General features: G+C 42.5%; 1 protein-coding gene across 7 annotated transcripts in view; it reads left to right on the top strand.

Moving 5' to 3' along the window:
- Window positions 1-19743, top strand: part of LOC118390469 (matrin-3-like) — a 39117-nt gene extending 19374 nt beyond the window's left edge. Inside the window, exons 1-21 of one of the 7 annotated variants that reach the window (XM_035781069.2) lie at window positions 6445-6612; window positions 7293-7840; window positions 8130-8191; window positions 8321-8359; window positions 8464-8564; window positions 8674-8717; window positions 12347-12463; window positions 12932-13057; window positions 13157-13321; window positions 13536-13660; window positions 13757-14267; window positions 16685-16778; window positions 16925-16944; window positions 17231-17359; window positions 17582-17704; window positions 17850-17978; window positions 18061-18188; window positions 18452-18566; window positions 18830-18968; window positions 19101-19222; window positions 19491-19743. In XM_035781069.2, the coding sequence (XP_035636962.2) occupies window positions 7325-7840; window positions 8130-8191; window positions 8321-8359; window positions 8464-8564; window positions 8674-8717; window positions 12347-12463; window positions 12932-13057; window positions 13157-13321; window positions 13536-13660; window positions 13757-14267; window positions 16685-16778; window positions 16925-16944; window positions 17231-17359; window positions 17582-17704; window positions 17850-17978; window positions 18061-18188; window positions 18452-18566; window positions 18830-18968; window positions 19101-19222; window positions 19491-19517 (2832 nt within the window). In that variant the 5' untranslated portion in view covers window positions 6445-6612; window positions 7293-7324 and the 3' untranslated portion in view covers window positions 19518-19743. Of the gene's footprint in view, window positions 1-6444; window positions 6613-7292; window positions 7841-8129; window positions 8192-8320; window positions 8360-8463; window positions 8565-8673; window positions 8718-12346; window positions 12464-12931; window positions 13058-13156; window positions 13322-13535; window positions 13661-13756; window positions 14268-16684; window positions 16779-16924; window positions 16945-17230; window positions 17360-17581; window positions 17705-17849; window positions 17979-18060; window positions 18189-18451; window positions 18567-18829; window positions 18969-19100; window positions 19223-19490 lie in introns of those variants that run through there. The other 6 variants (XM_052457390.1, XM_052457392.1, XM_052457391.1 and 3 more) reach the window with 6 other exon arrangements.
- The last annotated feature ends 428 nt before the right edge of the window (window positions 19744-20171 follow it).

Raw genomic sequence — 20171 nt, 5'->3', positions numbered from 1 at the left:
GCCACTTTGATTGTGCCTGGCTACAATTTTTTCAGGAGAGAAAGGATTGAAGGAAGAAGAGGGGGTCTGATGATTTACATTAAAGAACATACAACATCTTATGTAAACAAATTGAGTGGTCATGTGATAATGAATTAGAATGTATTGGCCTAAACGTTACACTGTCTCCCAAAATGTATTTGACCCTTATTGGAATGTATAGACCACCTTCCACCAAAAGTGTGTTTTTTGATCAGTTTAATAAAATGCTTAGGGAATGTGATTTTGGGAAAGAGGTCATCTTAATGGGAGATTTAAACATTAATTATGAAGACAACTCTTGTAGGAAAACCCTCAAACGGATCTCTAATACCTTTGACCATACACAGCTAGTTAAAGGGCCAACCAGGGTGACTTGATCTGGTGTTCAGTAATAAACCAGAGAGAGTGACTAAATAATTCAATATGGTTACTGGGCTATCTGATCGTAATCTGACACTTACAGCCAGAAAGCTTTCCAAGAACAGGTTTAACCTCTACTGTTAGAAGGCCTGATCAGCTCAGAATACCTACGAGTGAATTAAATGATTTCGAACACACAATTAAGGGAATTAACTGGAATGATCTATTGTCCTATACTGATATGGAAGCTGATAGTCAGTTTTTTCTATCCACAATCCAGACTATAATAAATGGATTCCTAAAAAAAATTACATCCAAACTTGGCCAAAACAGTACTCTTCCTTGGCTAAATGGAGAAATCTGGAAACCGATGAAAGAACGAGATCATGCTCTAAAAACAGCCCTAAAGTCCAAATTAGAACATGACAGATGTAGGTTTGAATTACCTAGCTAGGGTAATTCAAAACATTATAGTAATAAAAAAAATGCTAAAAAGTAGCTAGCTAGGTAATTAGAAAATGCTAAACAAGAATACACACGAGAAATACACAATATCAATCATTTACACGAGAAACTAAAAAGGCTATAATATCTACTCGCTAGGTTACTTAATACTTGTCGATGAGAGTTTGCATGGAGAAATGTTTTGTTTTGTCCAACCCTGGGACTTGAGTGATTACGTCAAAGCTTGCGAAAGGATGTGTAGTTCTGTATGATAGCCACATTAGTGTCTAATTAGCATTTACAGGTGAATATATTGATAAAAGTTACCTTGTCCGAGAGAGATTTGTGCGGTTATCAAAACATCACGCCATCACAAAACACAGACCTAATGTAGTAGTTCTAAAATTCCCTATGGAAGAATGAATGGTGGAAAAACGATTGGAACCATTTCCGGGTTTTACCGCTAGGTTTTATGGGTATTATGACTCATAGTGTGGTACTCAATAAATGCATCAAATTAATACCAACAAACCTATTTTGACCTTGGTGGATCTATTTATTTAATGCATTATACTGACGCTGTACCATGTTAATTAATAAAAATTGTACCATATTTTATTTTGGAGTACCATTTGTCGTAATTGTGCGTTACCATGGTAGAATGTATAGTGCAGACTAAAACCATGTTATTTCCACGATCCACATCCTTACCATGGTATAAATTATGGAATACCAGGGTACTATTTAGGTGCATGGCAGTACCATCATACTTCAAAGCTAAAACCATGGTACATTTCCATGATTCAGATCAATATCATGGAATAAATGATGCAATACCATGGTAATATTTGAGTTGTGCAAATTGCATAGCGCCTATCTATCTGAGATTTGTAAATAAATGTAATACATGTTGAAAATGAGAATGATTGGTGCTATCTGGTGCTATTCATAAAATATACCTCCAAGTATATGTTTGTGTACATTTCTATTCATTACTATCCTCTGACATGTTGCCTGTGATGTAGTCTACTTGAATAGTTACTCAAAGGCTTCTATTGGTGTAATCTACATTGAATCTGTCTACACCAGGGGTGTCAAACTCAAATACCCAGTGGGCCAAAATGTAAAACCTGAACAAAGTCACGGGCCAACATTGAACAAATTAACCTTTTAATATGGACCCAAACAAGTTTTGCTTTAACATTGGATATGGAACAAGCATCGCTTATTACCATACAATATATAATTTAATAGTGGAGACATGCAAAATCGAATTTCAAATGAAAAAACACATCAATGGCATTCATTTATTAAATAAATAAAATGTAAATAAAAATTGTATGCCTCTTTTCTATTTGCAGCCTTCTGATTTAAATACCAAAATCAACTTTTTCCACTGGCTAATAATTTTACAAATAAAATGATAATAAATTAATCAACCATTCAAGCCCATGCCTTGTAGCAAGAAAAAGTGCATAAAGAAAACGTTAATTATTGCACACTGGTCTAATCTGATGTGCCCAAGCCAGATACCTGGCATCTCTTCTTGGATGCTAGTTCATCAATGTCTGGGCTCAAGCTCTGAGCTGAAGAAATCCTCAGTATCGAGCGAAGATGTTCATCAGTCAGACGTCTCCTGTGAGTTGTTTTGGTCATCTTCATCGAGGAGAAAAGTTGCTCGCATAGATAAGTGCTGCCGAACATGGAGAGCATCTGAGCAGCTTGGGTGCGGAGCTGAGGCATTGTGTCAGGGATGAACCGTGGAAACTGTGCGGCGCCCACAGCATCATACTTTGACTTCAGCGTGTCGTTGCACTGGAGTTCAATCAGCTCCATTTGGATGTTGGTTGGTGCATTTTCCACATCAACTGCGAAGGGATTACTAAGCAGTTCAAACTTGCATTTCTGGGCATCGAAGTCGGCAAATCGCCGGCTAAACTCAGCGGCGAGAACACTGAGTTTTTCAGCAAACTGTGCGCATGGGAACACGCGGTAGAGATCTGCGCTTTTATGGATTGGCAGCAGGGAAAATGGCAAGGGTTTCCTTGCAGCATCTGATTCTCCCACAGGCACAGTTTAGTTTTGAAGGCCCTCACTGCAGCGTACATGTCTGTGATGATGCGCCCCCGCCCCTGAAGCTGCAGGTTCAGCGCATCGAGATGGCTCGAGATGTCACAGAGAAAGGCCAGCTCACACAGGAACTTTTGTATCCTTCCCCTAGTATCCTTCCCTTTGGTTTCCAGGAATTGACATATTTCCTCACGCAGCTCGAAACATCTGTTCAGTACTTTTCCTCTGCTTAGCCATCTCACCTCTGTGTGATATGGCATGTCTGCGTATTCCGAACCACACTCCTCCAGAAAAGATTTAAACTGGCGGTGATTTAGACCTTTGGCTCTTATAAAGTTAACTACCTGTGTTACTGTGGTCATAACATGTTCCATCTTTAGGGCTTTGGCACACAGTGCTTCCTGATGTATGATGCAGTGGTAAACAGTTAGCTCACCTGCACAGTTCTCTTCCCCCATCTTCTCCCGAACCATGCCCACCAGTCCACTCTTTTTACCGCACATCGCTGGCGCACCATCTGTCGTTAATCCAACAAGTTTATCCCACGGCAGCTTTATTTCAGTTACACATTTGGAAACCTCCTCAAAGATTTCCTTTCCTGTGGTTGTGCCATGCATTGATTTGAATCCTAATAGCTCCTCCGTAACACACAGATTTGAGTCCACTCCACGGATGAAGACTGACAGCTGAGCAGTATCAGATGCGTCGCAGCTCTCATCCACAGCGAGGGAGAACGCAACAAAATCTTTTCCCTTTTCCATCAGCTGGTCATACAGATTGGTGGCAAGATCACATGTGCGATCAGCTACTGTGTTCCTGCTCAGGCTCACGTTTGAAAATGCTTGTTTTTTCTCTGGGCATACGAGGTCACAAACCTTCATCATGCACTTTTTCATGAACTCTCCCTCATTAAAGGGCCGGGCTGATTTTGCGATCTCTGCTGCCACTATATAACTAGCCTTTACAGCAACCTCGCTTTGTGATGTGGCTTTTTTAAACATATTCTGTTGTGAAACCAAACTTCTTTTCATCTCCTCTACTTTCTGGCTCCTTTGAGTCATGTCCAGGTCCTTGTATTTGTCATGGTGTTTCGTTTCATAGTGTCGTCTAATGTTGTACTCCTTACTTACAGCCACGTTGACTCCACAAACAAGACAAACAGGTTTGTCTTTTACATATGTAAACAGATATTCTGCCTCCCACTTGTCCAGAAAGCTCCTGTTTTATGCCTTTCTTTTCGCCATTTTTGGGAAGGGTTAGCTCGCTGACAGTTGTAGCGTTTATGTTGCTATGACTACTGTCACAGAGGAGAGAGCGTTTCTGGTTCCTGTCCTGATTGGCGCGCGAAAACAGCAGAGCATTATGGGATTCGTAGTATTAGTGGTGAATGCGCTGTATAATACCGGCGGGCCAGCTCTAGTAGTAATTTGGTATTGTCTCGCGGGCCAAATATAATTACCCCGCGGGCCAAATTTGGCCCACGGGCCAGAGTTTGACACCCATGGGCTAGACCAAGGCTACATTCGGTTTTATCCATGAGCTCATTAAAACTAGCCTATTGGTCCCTAGTGTAGGAAGACAGTAGGTGATCCTAGGAGGTCCTGTTCCCTCCTAGGGCCTTGGTATGACACTGAACCCCAGGCCAGGGCTGACAGACAGACTCACCTGTTCCAGGCTCACACTCCTCCAGGTCCTCGTCATCACTGGGACACTCAGCAGAAGCCACCAAGATGTCATCCGAGTTCTGAGACTGAGGAGAAGAAGAGGACACAACGTTGGCGCTTTGTTATCTATACAGTATTCAGTCTCTTTCGTTGTCAACGTAGAACATGAATAAAACAATAACACAAAGTTATCCCTGCAAAATAAAGCCTTGCAAGTTAAACTTCATTACTTGAGACATTTCACAGATTCTAAACAGATGTTAAACTGAAAACCACCTCTTATTGATCGTTAACTAGTTCTCTCGTCCTCTGCGTTGCATTTATCGTCAAAATATTCTTATACTAGCAAATCTGTTTGTTTAGTTATCAAGGCAACTACTGTAGCTATCGAGTAGTAAACTTGCTACCTACTTTAGTGGATGTTGAACACATTTCTACCTGTAAATGAACAGGTTTGTTTGCTGGAAATGTGTTAAATTAAAAAAGGGATAGTCACCTCGGGACTCTGTGTTCTCTGGAAAATAATGCAACTACGTGGAAGGTAAGCTTGAGTCGGATAAAAACTGTGGGGAAAAAATGGAGATGGTAAGTTAAAGAAGAATGGTAGAAAGTGTAAGTAGAAGGAGCTGAAGACAGGAGGAGAAATGGAAGTGAGTAAGGGCGAAGTATCGGAGGTGATAGGTGTGGTGAAGTTGTGGTGAAGTTATCAGAGACCGAGGTAGGCACTGAGGATCAGGAAAAAGATGAGTCTGTGACAGTAGGAGTGAAGTTTTTGGAATAAGTGGACTCTTGCCTTTTGGTTGATTCATTTGTGGTTTCACGGTGGGTGAAAAAAATAGTTGGGTAATGTGGAATCGGTAAGGGTAACCAGAAGTGGTCTAGTGATAATTGTTTCTGTTGGTCAGAGGGAGAATGCGCTCGGAGTAAAAGGAATGGCGGCAAGAAAAGTGTATTGTTTCGCTCTCAAGAAAAGGGCACCAATGAAAAGAATGATAACTGGGGTAGCAGTAAATATAAAAGTTGACCAGCTGAGGGGAAAAATTCCCAGTGTATGTGATGCTCGCAGACAGGGTGGCGAGAGTGAGGAAACAGAAGAGTCATTGTCTGTTCTTTTGAGTTTTGAAGTTGAGTCTTTGCCCGACAAATTGAAGTTGGGATATATAAGTTATCCTGTATGAGCCGAATACATTACAATGTTACAGGTGTCAAGCTTATGGGCATGTGGCAGGAGGGAGGGTTCAAGGTGTGAGAAATGTGCAGAAGGGCATGAGACAAAGGAATGTGTAGTATTGGGGAAAGTATTGGAATGTGTTAATTGTAGGGGTGCCCATGGAGTTGGGGATCAGAAATGTCCCGTGCGAGAGAGGCAGGTTGAGGTTTCCAGGGTTGGAGTTGAGTAGAAGTTGTCATATGCTGAGGCAGTGAAGAAAGTAGAGGAAGATGGGTTAAGGTGGAGGAGTGGTGAGAATAGTAGAGATATACCTGTACAGAGGGATAGGCCAAAAAGTTACATGTTTCAGTAAGATTGGATTTATAGCAATGGTTATCAACTGTACTGCAGGGATGGAATGGAATTCACAGAAAATTGAGGTTGTGGTGGCAGCTGCAGAGAGATATTGGGTGGGCGAGACTTGACAGCAGAAGAGTTACAGGGTGTGTTAAGTGGTGTCCCATCCTTCCAGGCATGAGGTAGGAATAAATACATTTAATTAGTAGGGTGGTGTTAATTTTATTGTATATAATTTAGAAGTTAGTGAGTGTAGTGTTAGATGGTAGGGTATTTATTTTGTACATTTTTATTTTTCAAGCAAAGTATAAGGGAGTTGTACTCCAGTCTAGTGGGTGGCGGTAATGCAACAAATTGGATGCCAACCGCCGTTAAACCTCACAAAAGAAGTAATGTAATTACGTGGGGGACTTTTATTCTGAAATTCCGTTAAGGAAATACGCTATTGTTTTTATGTCGCTGGTAGATGGATAAATTATAAATATAGTTGGTCAGACTGTAGCCACTAAATTTAACGAACTACCCAGAAAGGAAGCTTCTTGAAAGGTATGTTTTACAGCATTCACAATGTGCATTCCATGTAGTAGTGGAACTGTATGCGTAAACATTCAACCCGAAACTATCTGTCTGTGTTTACTAGAAAGCTATGGTTAGCTTCTTGCTAGCTAGCTTCCTGGCTGTGGTCAGCAAGGCAGCATTCTCCAACGGTGCGTGCGGCTAGCCAACAATAATGCAGTAACGTTAGAGCTACATGGTACTTGCTTGCTAATATTTTTTTCATCGGGTTGAGATGATATTTGGCTTAATTTACCAGAGCTAAATATGTGTAGCTAGCTAGTTAACAACAACTGGCTGTTGTGCTGAAGCCCCCTCCAATTTAACTAGCTACTGTAGCAAATGACTAGCTACCCACAGCAAATGAAGACCAGCTAGAGAGCCATTGAAGATGATACCTTTTCAGTTTACTTTTTTTCAGAATACTTTCTTCCTAAGGCTCATCTGTAGGGCCTACACGTTTTACCCAACCACATTGATGGAGCTAGACATGTTCAGGGTTTCCCAAACTCGGGTGCACGCTTTTTTGTTGTTGCTGTATTCCTACACAGATGATTCAATTAATCAACTAAGCATAACGTTTTGATCATTTGAATCTGCTGTCTAGTGTTAGGGCAAAAAGTTTGGGAAACTTTTTTTCAACTTTTTTTCAACCCCCCCCCCAATTTCAGAATAAACTTCTCTGTGCCCTGGATGTTTGAGGATGGAGGGCAGTGAGGGAAACAGCTCTGCACACCAAGGATCTGGTGATGGAGCTATGAATTTATATGCCACTCTGGGGCTCTCTCCAGAAGATGTGGATGCTCTGGCCCAGATTCCAGAGAACGAGATCAGTGTGGAGACGTTGCCTTATCTGATATTGCAACTGAAGGCCAATCGAGCCAAGCAAGAGGAGCAGGGAGAGGCCTCCCCAGAGAGAGACAGCCGGCAGGAGGATACAGATGATGGAGTCCTTAGCAAACGGGACACTCCGCCTGCAGTACCTCGCCGGTCAAGCAGCCATTGTGACACTGACTATAGGAGAGTGGAGATTCACAGTAGACCAGAGCGGCGGACTGAGACGAGAGATTCCCGTCACAATTGGTCCTCAAGGGAAAAACCATCCGAGACCCAGCAAAGGTTACCTTTCTCCTATCAAGTGGATGATTTTCATGGAGTTGTGCCCAAGGTTTACCCACACACATGCTCTCTATGCTTATGCATGTTGAATTCTACTAAGGTAAGCTTTGTTATATTCCAATACTCTTGCTTTTGTACTGTGTATCTATGTAATTTAAATCAACACTCTTATACTTATACATCAGATGTCAAAGTGCTATACAGAAGCCCAGCCTAAAACCCCAAACAGAAAGCAATGCAGATGTAGAAGCACGGTGGCTAGAAAAAACTCCCTAGAAAGGCTGGAACCTTGGAATAAATCTACAGAGGAACCAGGCTCTGAGGGGTGGCCAGTCCTCTTCTGGCTGTGCTGGCATTCATTTAGCTTAATGAGTTCGCTTTTTTCACAGGAATGGAAGGATCATGTCAATGGATTAAGCCACGTGGAGGGCTGTCGAGAACTCCTGCGTCTGTAAGTGTTAACATGCAACGTAAAACATTTAGAGAATGGACTGATACAGGTCACAATCAATTGATATATTTCCTATTACCTGGTTTTATTCCAATTAGTTGTTTATTTTCAGTTTTTTTTTTTTTACAGATATCCAGATTGGAAAAGACCTGATACCCGGAAGGAAATGTGAGGGGCATTAAATTAAGCTTTACGTTGAAAATAGGCATGTCATGATGTAAAATCATTAGCTGTTCCTCTTCTTACTTAGCACTGTTTACGTTATCTTCCAGGTCCAACTCCATCCCAAGTAGAAATGCTATTTCACCGTCCAGGAGAACGCCACGTCCTGCTATGCCGTACAAGAGACAACATAGCTCAGACCACGTAGGAGGTGATAACACCAGTCCCGTTCCAAAGTCAAGTTTGATCCAGACCAAATAAGGCCCAATTGCAAACCACTTGAAAATAAATACTATCTCCTTTCATGTTTTCATCTTTAGGTGAAGTCTGGTCTGCTCCAGAAAGACACTATTTGAAGCCCAAGGTAATGATGCCCCTTTTGTGGTGATGTTTTCCTAACATTTAACATTTAACATTTAAGTCATTTAGCAGACGCTCTTATCCAGAGCGACTTACAAATTGGTGCATTCACCTTATGACATCCAGTGGAACATCCACTTTACAATAGTGCATCTAAATCTTTTAAGGGGGGTGAGAAGGATTACTTATCCTATCCTAGATATTCCTTAAAGAGGTGGGGTTTCAGGTGTCTCCGGAAGGTGGTGATTGACTCCGCTGTCCTGGCGTCGTGAGGGAGTGTGTTCCACCATTGGGGAGCCAAAGCAGCGAACAGTTTTGACTGGGCTGAGCGGGAACTGTACTTCCTCAGTGGTAGGGAGGCGAGCAGGCCAGAGGTGGATGAACGCAGTGCCCTTGTTTGGGTGTAGGGCCTGATCAGAGCCTGGAGGTACTGAGGTGCCGTTCCCCTCACAGCTCCGTAGGCAAGCACCATGGTCTTATAGCGGATGCGAGCTTCAACTGGAAGCCAGTGGAGAGAGCGGAGGAGCGGGGTGACGTGAGAGAACTTGGGAAGGTTGAACACCAGACGGGCTGCGGCGTTCTGGATGAGTTGTAGGGGTTTAATGGCACAGGCAGGGAGCCCAGCCAACAGCGAGTTGCAGTAATCCAGACGGGAGATGACAAGTGCCTGGATTAGGACCTGCGCCGCTTCCTGTGTGAGGCAGGGTCGTACTCTGCGGATGTTGTAGAGCATGAACCTACAGGAACGGGCCACCGCCTTGATGTTAGTTGAGAACGACAGGGTGTTGTCCAGGATCACGCCAAGGTTCTTAGCGCTCTGGGAAGAGGACACAATGGAGTTGTCAACCGTGATGGCGAGATCATGGAACGGGCAGTCCTTCCCCGGGAGGAAGAGCAGCTCCGTCTTGCCGAGGTTCAGCTTGAGGTGGTGATCCGTCATCCACGCTGATATGTCTGCCAGACATGCAGAGATGCGATTCACCACCTGGTCATCAGAAGGAGGAAAGGAGAAGATTAATTGTGTGTCGTCTGCATAGCAATGATAGGAGAGACCATGTGAGGTTATGACAGAGCCAAGTGACTTGGTGTATAGCGAGAATAGGAGAGGGCCTAGAACAGAGCCCTGGGGGACACCAGTGGTGAGAGCGCGTGGTGAGGAGACAGATTCTCGCCACGCCACCTGGTAGGAGCGACCTGTCAGGTAGGACGCAATCAAGCGTGGGCCGTGCCGGAGATGCCCAACTCGGAGAGGGTGGAGAGGAGGATCTGATGGTTCACAGTATCGAAGGCAGCCGATAGGTCTAGAAGGATGAGAGCAGAGGAGAGAGAGTTAGCTTTAGCGGTGCGGAGCGCCTCCGTGATACAGAGAAGAGCAGTCTCAGTTGAATGACTAGTCTTGAAACCTGACTGATTTGGATCAAGAAGGTCATTCTGAGAGAGATAGCGGGAGAGCTGGCCAAGGACGGCACGTTCAAGAGTTTTGGAGAGAAAAGAAAGAAGGGATACTGGTCTGTAGTTGTTGACATCGGAGGGATCGAGTGTAGGTTTTTTCAGAAGGGGTGCAACTCTCGCTCTCTTGAAGACGGAAGGGACGTAGCCAGCGGTCAGGGATGAGTTGATGAGCGAGGTGAGGTAAGGGAGAAGGTCTCCGGAAATGGTCTGGAGAAGAGAGGAGGGGATAGGGTCGAGCGGGCAGGTTGTTGGGCGGCCGGCCGTCACAAGACGCGAGATTTCATCTGGAGAGAGAGGGGAGAAAGAGGTCAGAGCACCGGGTAGGGCAGTGTGAGCAGAACCAGCGGTGTCGTTTGACTTAGCAAACGAGGATCGGATGTCGTCGACCTTCTTTTCAAAATGGTTGACCATCTGCAGGGAGGGGGGAGGGGAGGAGGATTGAGGAGGGAGGAGAAGGTGGCAAAGAGCTTCCTAGGGTTAGAGGCAGATGCTTGGAATTTAGAGTGGTAGAAAGTGGCTTTAGCAGCAGAGACAGAGGAGGAAAATGTAGAGAGGAGGGAGCGAAAGGATGCCAGGTCCACAGGGAGGCGAGTTTTCCTCCATTTCCGCTCGGCTGCCCGGAGCCCTGTTCTGTGAGCTCGCAATGAGTCGTCGAGCCACGGAGCGGGAGGGGAGGACCGAGCCGGCCTGGAAGATAGGGGACATAGAGAGTCAAAGGATGCAGAAAGGGAGGAGAGGAGGGTTGAGGAGGCAGAATCAGGAGATAGGTTGGAGAAGGTTTGAGCAGAGGGAAGAGATGATAGGATGGAAGAGGAGAGAGTAGCGGGGGAGAGAGAGCGAAGGTTGGGACGGCGCGATACCATCCGAGTAGGGGCAGTGTGGGAAGTGTTGGATGAGAGCGAGAGGGAAAAGGATACAAGATAGTGGTCGGAGACTTGGAGGGAGTTGCAATGAGGTTAGTGGAAGAACAGCATCTAGTAAAGATGAGGTCGAGCGTATTGCCTGCCTTGTGAGTAGGGGGAAGGTGAGAGGGTGAGGTCAAAAGAGGAAAGGAGTGGAAAGAAGGAGGCAGAGAGGAATGAGTCAAAGGTAGACGTGGGGAGGTTAAAGTCGCCCAGAACTGTGAGAGGTGAGCCGTCCTCAGGAAAGGAGCTTATCAAGACATCAAGCTCATTGATGAACTCTCCGAGGGGACCTGGAGGGCGATAAATGATAAGGATGTTAAGCTTGAAAGGGCTGGTAACTGTGACAGCATGAAATTCAAAGGAGGCGATAGACAGATGGGTAAGGGAGAAAGAGAGAATGACCACTTGGGAGAGATGAGGATCGCGGTGCCACCACCCCGCTGACCAGAAGCTCTCGGGTGTGCGAGAACACGTGGGCGGACGAAGAGAGAGCAGTAGGAGTAGCAGTGTTATCTGTGGTGATCCATGTTTCCGTCAGTGCCAAGAAGTCGAGGGACTGGAGGGAGACATAGGCTGAGATGAACTCTGCCTTGTTGGCCGCAGATCGGCAGTTCCAGAGGCTACCGGAGACCTGGAACTCCACGTGGGTCGTGCGCGCTGGGACCACCAGATTAGGGTGGCCGCGTGTGGAGCGTTTGTATGGTCTGTGCAGAGAGGAGATAGCAGGGATAGACAGACACATAGTTGACAGGCTACAGAAGAGGCTACGCTAATGCAAGGAGATTGGAATGACAAGTGGACTACACGTCTCGAATGTTCAGAAAGTTAAGCTACGTAGCAAGAATCTTATTGACTAAAATGATTAAAATGATACAGTACTGCTGAAGTAGCCTAGCTGGCAGTGGCTGCGTTGTTGACTTTGTAGACTAGCTGGCAGTGGCTGCGTTGTTGACACTACACTAATCAAGTCGTTCCGTTGAGTGTAATAGTTTCTACAGTGCTGCTATTCGGGGGCTAGCTGGCTAGCTAGCAGTGTTGATTACGTTACGTTGCGTTAAAAGAACCCCCGAATCCCCGAGCTGACGAGGTGAAAATCTGTCATTCTGCCCCTGAATAAGGCAGTTAACCCAATGTTCCCCAGTAGGCTGTCATTGTAAATAAGAATTCTGTTCTGACGTGCCTAGTAAATATGATTTTAAATATATCATTAACTTATGATGGAGTTAATTTGCTTAAAGCTACATGCTTGAATGTGTGATTTTATATTTTGCTTTAGGTTGGCACAAAGGTGGTGGTTACAAAATTTCCCCTTGGCTCTGTTGGTGTAGAAGACTTGATGACTTTGGCTAAGCCATTCGGCACGGTTGTAAAACATCTGGTGTTCCCCTGCAAGGTAAATTACACATTGATAAAAAAAGAAAGAAAAGAGGAATAAGCACTCAACCCTTAAAGATCCACTATTCAGAAATCGCTGTACCATTTCATGGTTGCAAAAATTAAAATAGTTTGCCTAATTTCAGTTTTTGACAAAACAAGCAACTCTACTGTAGAGAATAGTTGTACCATCTAAACTGCAGTGAAATATCTTTTCAATTACAAAATATTGTATTTTCAGCTGTGTACAAAACTGAAAGAAAGATGAAACTTAAGCATGGGAAGCATAGAAATGGGGCACATAGAACATATCTACTGCTTCTTAGACTATCTTTCAATGAGAATGACAGCTATGACTAATTTCTAAATGAATTTGGTTGGGTCGCCCAAAAGGTTACATGTTGCAGCTTTAACATTCTCTCTCTAAAAAAGTTACATCTGTAGTTGAATGTCTATTGGATGATTCAGTGTTGTCTTTTTGTTCCAGGGATTCCTGGAGTTTGATTCTCACAAAGAGGCAGTCAATATGGTGAATCACTTCAGTGAAAAGCAAGCATTCGTGAAGGGAAATAAGTTGACTCTGTACCTATCACCGATGGTGTGCAGTATTCATGTAAGTGCATCTGTCTGTTAAAAGTTTGAGATAATGATAATAATTAATACAGAAGTATTAATCACAGAGATCCCAGTATGAGCATGTTTTTTCCTTCAGCCGCCAAGGTTGAATGAACCACCAGAAAAACGGCAGACCAAACAAGTTACCAATACAGTGGTTTGTTTTTCCCGCCTACCTCCTGGGAAGGAAAGAGAATCAGAGATTCTTGATCTCGTCAAGATGTTTGGGAATGTGCGGAATTCAACATTTTCAAGTGATCAAGTAAGGTTTGAGCAATATGGAATTAAAGTGTGATCAATCAAATTCTGCAAATTGCTCTGATGATCTCAAATAACAGTAACAATGCAGTGTATCTATTTTAAATTCAGAATAGCATGGGATAATATGACTAGAATAGATCAATTCAACACAAACCTCCCATTATGCAGTACCTTCTCTAGCTTTGTCTAATGAATCCTCCCTTATTCATCTGCAGGCCCTGATTGAGATGGTAGATTGGAAGGATGCTGACATTATGGTGAAGTACTACCACTCCAACCCCCTCAAGATCAATGGAAAGAGTGTCAACGTATACTTGTCATCGTCACTGAAGCGCCTGAGGTAAGTAAGACTGGGGCAATGTCGACCAATTTTTCCATGGGACTCATTAGGAAGTTAGTCTCAGGGAAGTTTACCTCAATGGTTTTTGCCTTGTAGAGAAAGTCCTGACTCCACCACATCCAGAAGAGCAGATTCTAGTAAAGGCCGCAGCAACAGACACAAGAGCGAGGAGACTTGCAAGACCTCAAACTCCACGAACGAAGAGAAACCCAGTACAGGCAAACAACCTGCTGAGAAAGTGATGGAACAAGGAGAAGGTCAACAAAGCACCTCAGAGGAGGTCAAGGAAGTGGTCAAGCAGGACATCAAGGAGGAGGACTTTGATTTGGAAAACAAAGATCTAGATGGAAAGGGCATCCAGGTGGAACCTGAACAATGCTTGTCAGATGATGAGGTTGGTGCTGGTGTTGCAACTAAAAACCCTGCTTCTTCCAAAAGTGCTTCTCTGGTGGCTGATTCTAAAGATAAGGGGGAACCTGAAATCTCAGAACTTTTGGTAGACGATACCTTGGAGGATTGTGACATCAAGGCTGCCGATGATCCAGCTCTGTGTGATGCTGACGTCTCAATGGAGAACAAGATGGAACAGGAGAGCTTTCAAGAAGATGTAAGAAATTATTTTCATTTATATTTGTGATCGGAACCAACAAAAGGCTCATTGTTCCCAGAATTGAAAATAAGTTTGTCAAGTAACCAAGATGTGGGTTCCTAGCAATGGCTTCTTAAAGCATGTGTGCTTCAACTCTTCAACTTGGTTGAAGTTCTGGGAGCTTTCCTGAGAATGTAGTTTGGTTGAGTGAGATCCTCCACTGATCAGTTGAAACAGATGTTGCCATCTATTGCCTAGAACCACTGAAATCTGGCAGAAGTTTCAGTGGCAAATAAAATGCATCTGACACTTCAGATTGAACCTCGTCAATCTAGACAAACAGTCAAGATGTTTTCTGTGACTCATGTCAGCAATGCCCGGTTTGTCTCGTGGCTTGTTGGAATATTGAGTTTGCTTGATACCATAGCCTGCTACTTACAGTGCCTTCAGAAAGTATTCATGCACCTTGAACTATTCCACATTTTGTTGTTACAGCCTGAATTTAAAATGTATTACTTAGTCTCACACATCTACACACAATGCGCATTATGACAAAGTGAAAACATGTTTTATAAATGTTTGCAAATGTTCTGAAAGTAAGTACAGATATTGAATTTGCATTGGTATTCACACCTAAGTCAATATGTATTAGATTCACATTTGGCAGCGACTACAGCTGTGAGTCTTTCTGGGTAAGTCTAAGAGCTTTTCACACCTGGATTGTACAATATTGTACAATATTTACACATTCTTTCATCTCCGTCAAGTAGGTTGTTGATCATTGCTAGACAGACATTTTCAAGTCTTGCCATAGATTTTCAAAATTGTAACTAGGCCACTCAGGAACATTCAATGCCGTCTTGGGAAGCAACTCCAGTGTATATTTGACCTTGTGTTTTAGGTTATTGGCCTGCTGAAAGATGATTTTGTCTCCCAGTGTCTGTTGGAAAGTAGACTAAACCAGGTTTCTCTAGAATTTTGCCTGTGCTTAGTTCTATTTAGTTTATTTTTATCCTTAAACTCCCAAGTCCTTGCCGATGACAAGCATACTCATAACATGATGCATCCATCACCATGCTTGAAAATATGTGGTACTCGGTGATGTGTGAATTTTCCCCAAACATAACCCTTTGTATTCAGGACATAAAGTTAATTTCTTTGCCTTATTGCAAACAGGATGTATGTTTTGGAATATTTTTATTGTGTGCAGGCTTCTTTCTTGTCACTCTGTCATTTAGTTTTATATTGTGGAGTAACTACAATGTTGTTGATCCGTCCTCAGTTTTCTCCTGTCACAGCAATTAAACACAAACTGTTTTAGTAGCCTCATGGTGAAATCCCTGAGTGGTTTCCTTCCTCTTCAGCAACTGAGTTTGGAAGGATGTCTTTATCTTTGTAGTAACTGGTTGTATTGATACGCCATCCAAAGTGTCATTAATAACCACCATGCTCAAAGGCATATTCAATGTATTCTTTGGGGGGGCTTTTCCCATCTACCAATTGGAGCCCTTATTTGCGAGGCATTGGAAGACCTCCATGGTCTTTGTTTGAAATTCACTGCTCGACTGAGGGACCTTAATATTATCTGTGTGTAGTACAGAGAATGGGTAGTCATTCAAAAATCATGTTAATCACTTATTGCATCCATGCAACTTTTGACTTGTTAAGCACATTTCTACTCCTGAACTTATTTAGGCTTATTGGACTCAAGACTCTTAAACTTCTCATTTTTAATTCATGTCAAAACTTTTAAAAGTATAATTCCACTTTGATATGGGGTATTGTGTGTAGGCCAGTGACACACAATCTAAATGGAATCCATTTTAAATTCAGGCTAACACAACAATGGATAAAGTCTAGGGGTGTGAATAGTTTCTAAAGGCACTGTATGTAGGCTATGTGATTTTCTCAGGGGCTATTAATTCCATCAGTTTTATGAGTGCCCTACAAATCAGATTGAGATCAGCTTTGAAGGATCTCCTTACGTTCCATGGTAATATCAAAGGTTAGAGCCATCTCTGTACAAGCTCCAATTGTTTCCAGAAAACCTAGACTGACCGTAGTAATCCAGAACAGGCACTTAATCGCTCAAGTCAGCCAAGCATTGTAGATGTATGGATCAGTAGACATGCCTATTTGTTCAGCCCTAACATGGTAAAAACCTGGACTGACCAAGAGGTTTGAGCATATTTAAGATGTCAATTTAATTTGGAATAGTGCAGCCACAGAGTTCACTTCCTAGCTTTGAGACATGGATCTATATCATAGTTCAAGACTATTTTACATACTTTTATGTTCATTGTTTGAGCAGCTTTTTACAGTTTCCCATTGCAACAAGTATGTGTCATGAGATAAGATATGGTTCTAGTGCAGCACTGTGGAACTTGAAACTCAAATTCTTTAACTTATTGATGTTGTGGACTTATTTCCAACAGGACAATATGGATGACATGGATTTCCCTGATAATATGGATGACTTTGTTACATTGGATGAACTTGACGACAGTACTGGAGGGGACACACCGCTGGGTAAGCAATGAATGATGAAAAATGTTATTACTTGGCAGCAATAGACATAATTATTATACCTGTTTAGCCAGTGTGGATAACACATTAAGAAAATAATCTGCAGCTCATAATTTATAGTTATAATTACTTTTTGTTTTTATTTGCAGAGTCAAAGGGTGCTTCATGGGTTGGTATTCCTCAAATTATCTTTTAGAAACGTGTAGTTGGGGCGGCAGGGTAGCCTAGTGGTTAGAGCATTGGACTAGTAACTGAAAGGTTGCAAGTTCGAATCCCCGAGCTGACAAGGTACAAATGTCGTTCTGCCCCACTGTTCCTAGGCCGTCATTGAAAATAAGAATTTGTTCTTAACTGACTTGCCTAGTAAAATAAAAGTTGCAATGTGTCAAGTGTAGAAAAGTTGTTTTATCCAACATTATTGATAGTAGGTTGCGCAGTAAAATTGTTTTCTACAGGATGGAAAAGTTGTCCATATTAGCCCAATTAGAACGGGCTATGGAAACATGGCGGTGGCCCTATTGAAACTGGCAGAGCGAGCAAACGTGAAAGTTGTCGACCATGCCATATCCTTCCTCAGAAAGGAGGTATGTTCATAATTCTGTTACTGCAGTGTATTTATTTTGTATGGTACTTAACATTATTTCCATCCCATGAAGAAAACTAGATGTCATAGCAACAGTGGTGAATAACAATTTGATATTTATGCATTTTGGCATACAGAGAGGAATTTATTTACTCAACCCCTGATTTGTGCAAGCATTTAATGTCCTAGTTTGTATGACATTGAGAATTTCCTATATTTTCAGGCATGGTTAGAGCTTGAAACTACCGAGGAAGTACGTGAAATGGTGAAATTCTACAAAGGAAAAGGACAGTTGTTGAGGAAACATGTTAATGTTAGCATGTGCTTTTCACAGAAAAAGTTGGAGGTGGGTTTGGTGTATCTATGCTGTACACATTATGCATCTGATGAGAGAATTTAGTTATTAACTAAACTACATCTAGTATAGAGTCAATATTTGTAACACAAAGATGTGTATTATGTGTAATGTGACTTTGTTTCTGTCAATGTAGAGGCCTAGTGGGAGATCCATCTACATTTGTATGCTTCCACTCCAGAAGTACTCTGACGTCTCTCTTTTACGACTTGCCCAGCCTTTCGGGAAAATCACTGGCTATAATTTGAACTGGCATCATGGAAAGGTAGTTTCACCGGCCCTTTTTTTAGAGTGGGCGGGGGGGTTCTAATAATAAAGGACTTTCACTTGGATGTTTTTTTTTTCAGTGTTATATCCAGTTGGAGAGCGTGGAAGCCGCTCAGAAAATGGTGAAGTACTTCCAACGTCCACACAAGTTCTACGGGACCCTGTTAAGGGTCAGTTTGTGCAAAAAGGGAGACTCACTAATATACTGGTAAATACTCTTCAATGACCCCTAACAATATGTAATAGAGTAGATGATGGAAATTATAGTTAGACTAAATGGAATTTGAATAATGCTAGTATGCAGTCCATGTTCACTACCAGTTCAATTGATTGGAATCTATTGGAAGAATATACATCCAATTAAATAATCTGAGAAAGAATGTTGTTAAACTGGAATGTATGAGTGATGCATCTAAGTACACTTACATGATCTAGTACTGCGTGACATTGTATTCTGCTCTTCTGATACAGGAAGCCACCAGTCAAATATGAGCTGTGGTTGGCTGGTCAGAACAACAGAAGATCAAGAGATCATCAAGGAGATGAAAATACTAATGGCCAGTCAACCAAAAGCCCCTATCCAGAGGTGAAAGATGGTTATTTGCTGTTTTTGTTTCCTTAATTTGAACAAGGTGAAAGATAGTTAATATGTAAATATTCAGCTATCAAGGCAATCGTTTATAAAAAAAATTGCATGCCCATGAACAATCCTTTTACAGTTACAGTTCAGTCAAGACGTAATCAGTCAATCCACTTAACACCGAGAAGAGTGAAGATATTTATTGGTGTTGGTCTTTCAGGCTAAGTAGAACGAATGAGTGAAAGACGTGATTGTTTTTGTATGGCCAGGATGTCCAGAGCCCTGTGTCTGACAGTGAGAGGGTCTGTGGGGACCCTGAGGGTGAGGAAGCCAGTGGTGTGGAATCTATGCCAGAGAAGAAGAAGCAGGAGGAACCTCTGGGTCCTTATCAACCTGACAACCCTGTTGGTAAGATGCTAGAGAAACTGACTTATGTTTGTGTGGCTGCCTATTTTTATTATCAGGTGTGACAGGGATCTGCTTAAGAGCTTTTAGTGCCATATTGTGATAACAACCCTTTCGCTCTCCTTTTACTTGCAGGGTTAGATTATCTGGTGCCAAGGACTGGATTCTTCTGCAAGCTGTGCAACATCTTCTACACCAATGAGGAAACAGCCAAATCAGTCCACTGTAGCAGTGAGGAACATTATCTGAACCTTAAGGTAATTCTCAACTATGACGAGTCAGTCTTATGAATCATACTTTGTGGTGTATTTGTAAGAAAATGTTTTTGACCTTGGAGGCCAGAATACATTCAACATTTCTCAAACCTTGTTTACTCAAGCTAGTTGAATGCTTGTATGCTTGTTGAATCTCAACCAAATGGAAAGATATGGGACTTTTTAGGGGATCGGTTTTAACTGGAGTTATTGGTTATGGGTTAATTTAGATAATGCATTGAAAATGTACACTGATTTTATTTTCTTTCAGAGAAAGATGGACATAGATCTCGGCTGATTGAGAGGATTGTCGTCCACCTGTGGTCTTCCCAGGGGAAGGCCGTTTTAGTATAAACGTTTCTGTCCAGTTTGTTTAACATTCCAGTCTCTTCTGTTACTGTTGACAACAGTTACCCATTTGAAATTAATTAATGCAGCCTATTTACGAAATGTAGTCCCTGTGGTTCTGAATAGTACCTGGATTTAGTTTCCTCTTATTGAATAAACAAACGTTTGACTTATTATTTTACTTGTGGAAAGCACCTTTTTCACCTTAAGGCAAACATTTACTCTGAACCTACTGACCTTTAACATATTTGACAGAGGCCTATGGTTGTTTTAATGGTCAACTGTCATTTATCAAGGACATGTGGACAGGATTGGCTGGAACTACATCCCAGAATTTGCCATAACCCAGAGAACCATCTGGTTCTTGACTGTGACAGCAGAGCTTTAAGAAGATTCACCTAGTCTGTGGCAAGGAGCAGCACATCGCTTGAGGAAAGTTCTTGTCTGAGCCTTGCCACTGGGTTTTCAGTTCAACCTATAGAAAACACATAAGCCTATCATACATCATTAGATCAGGCATGTGGGCACCTCCAATAATGAGGAGATATGGAGCCTTGTTAATGTTTTATAACATGTTTGTTATTCACAGTTAGATAGTTTAATA

The sequence above is a fragment of the Oncorhynchus keta genome, chromosome 11 (assembly GCF_023373465.1).
Source record: "Oncorhynchus keta strain PuntledgeMale-10-30-2019 chromosome 11, Oket_V2, whole genome shotgun sequence".
Taxonomy (NCBI): domain Eukaryota; kingdom Metazoa; phylum Chordata; class Actinopteri; order Salmoniformes; family Salmonidae; genus Oncorhynchus; species Oncorhynchus keta.
The sequence above is the reverse complement of the archived record's forward strand: the minus strand, read 5'-3'. Positions and strand labels throughout refer to the sequence as shown.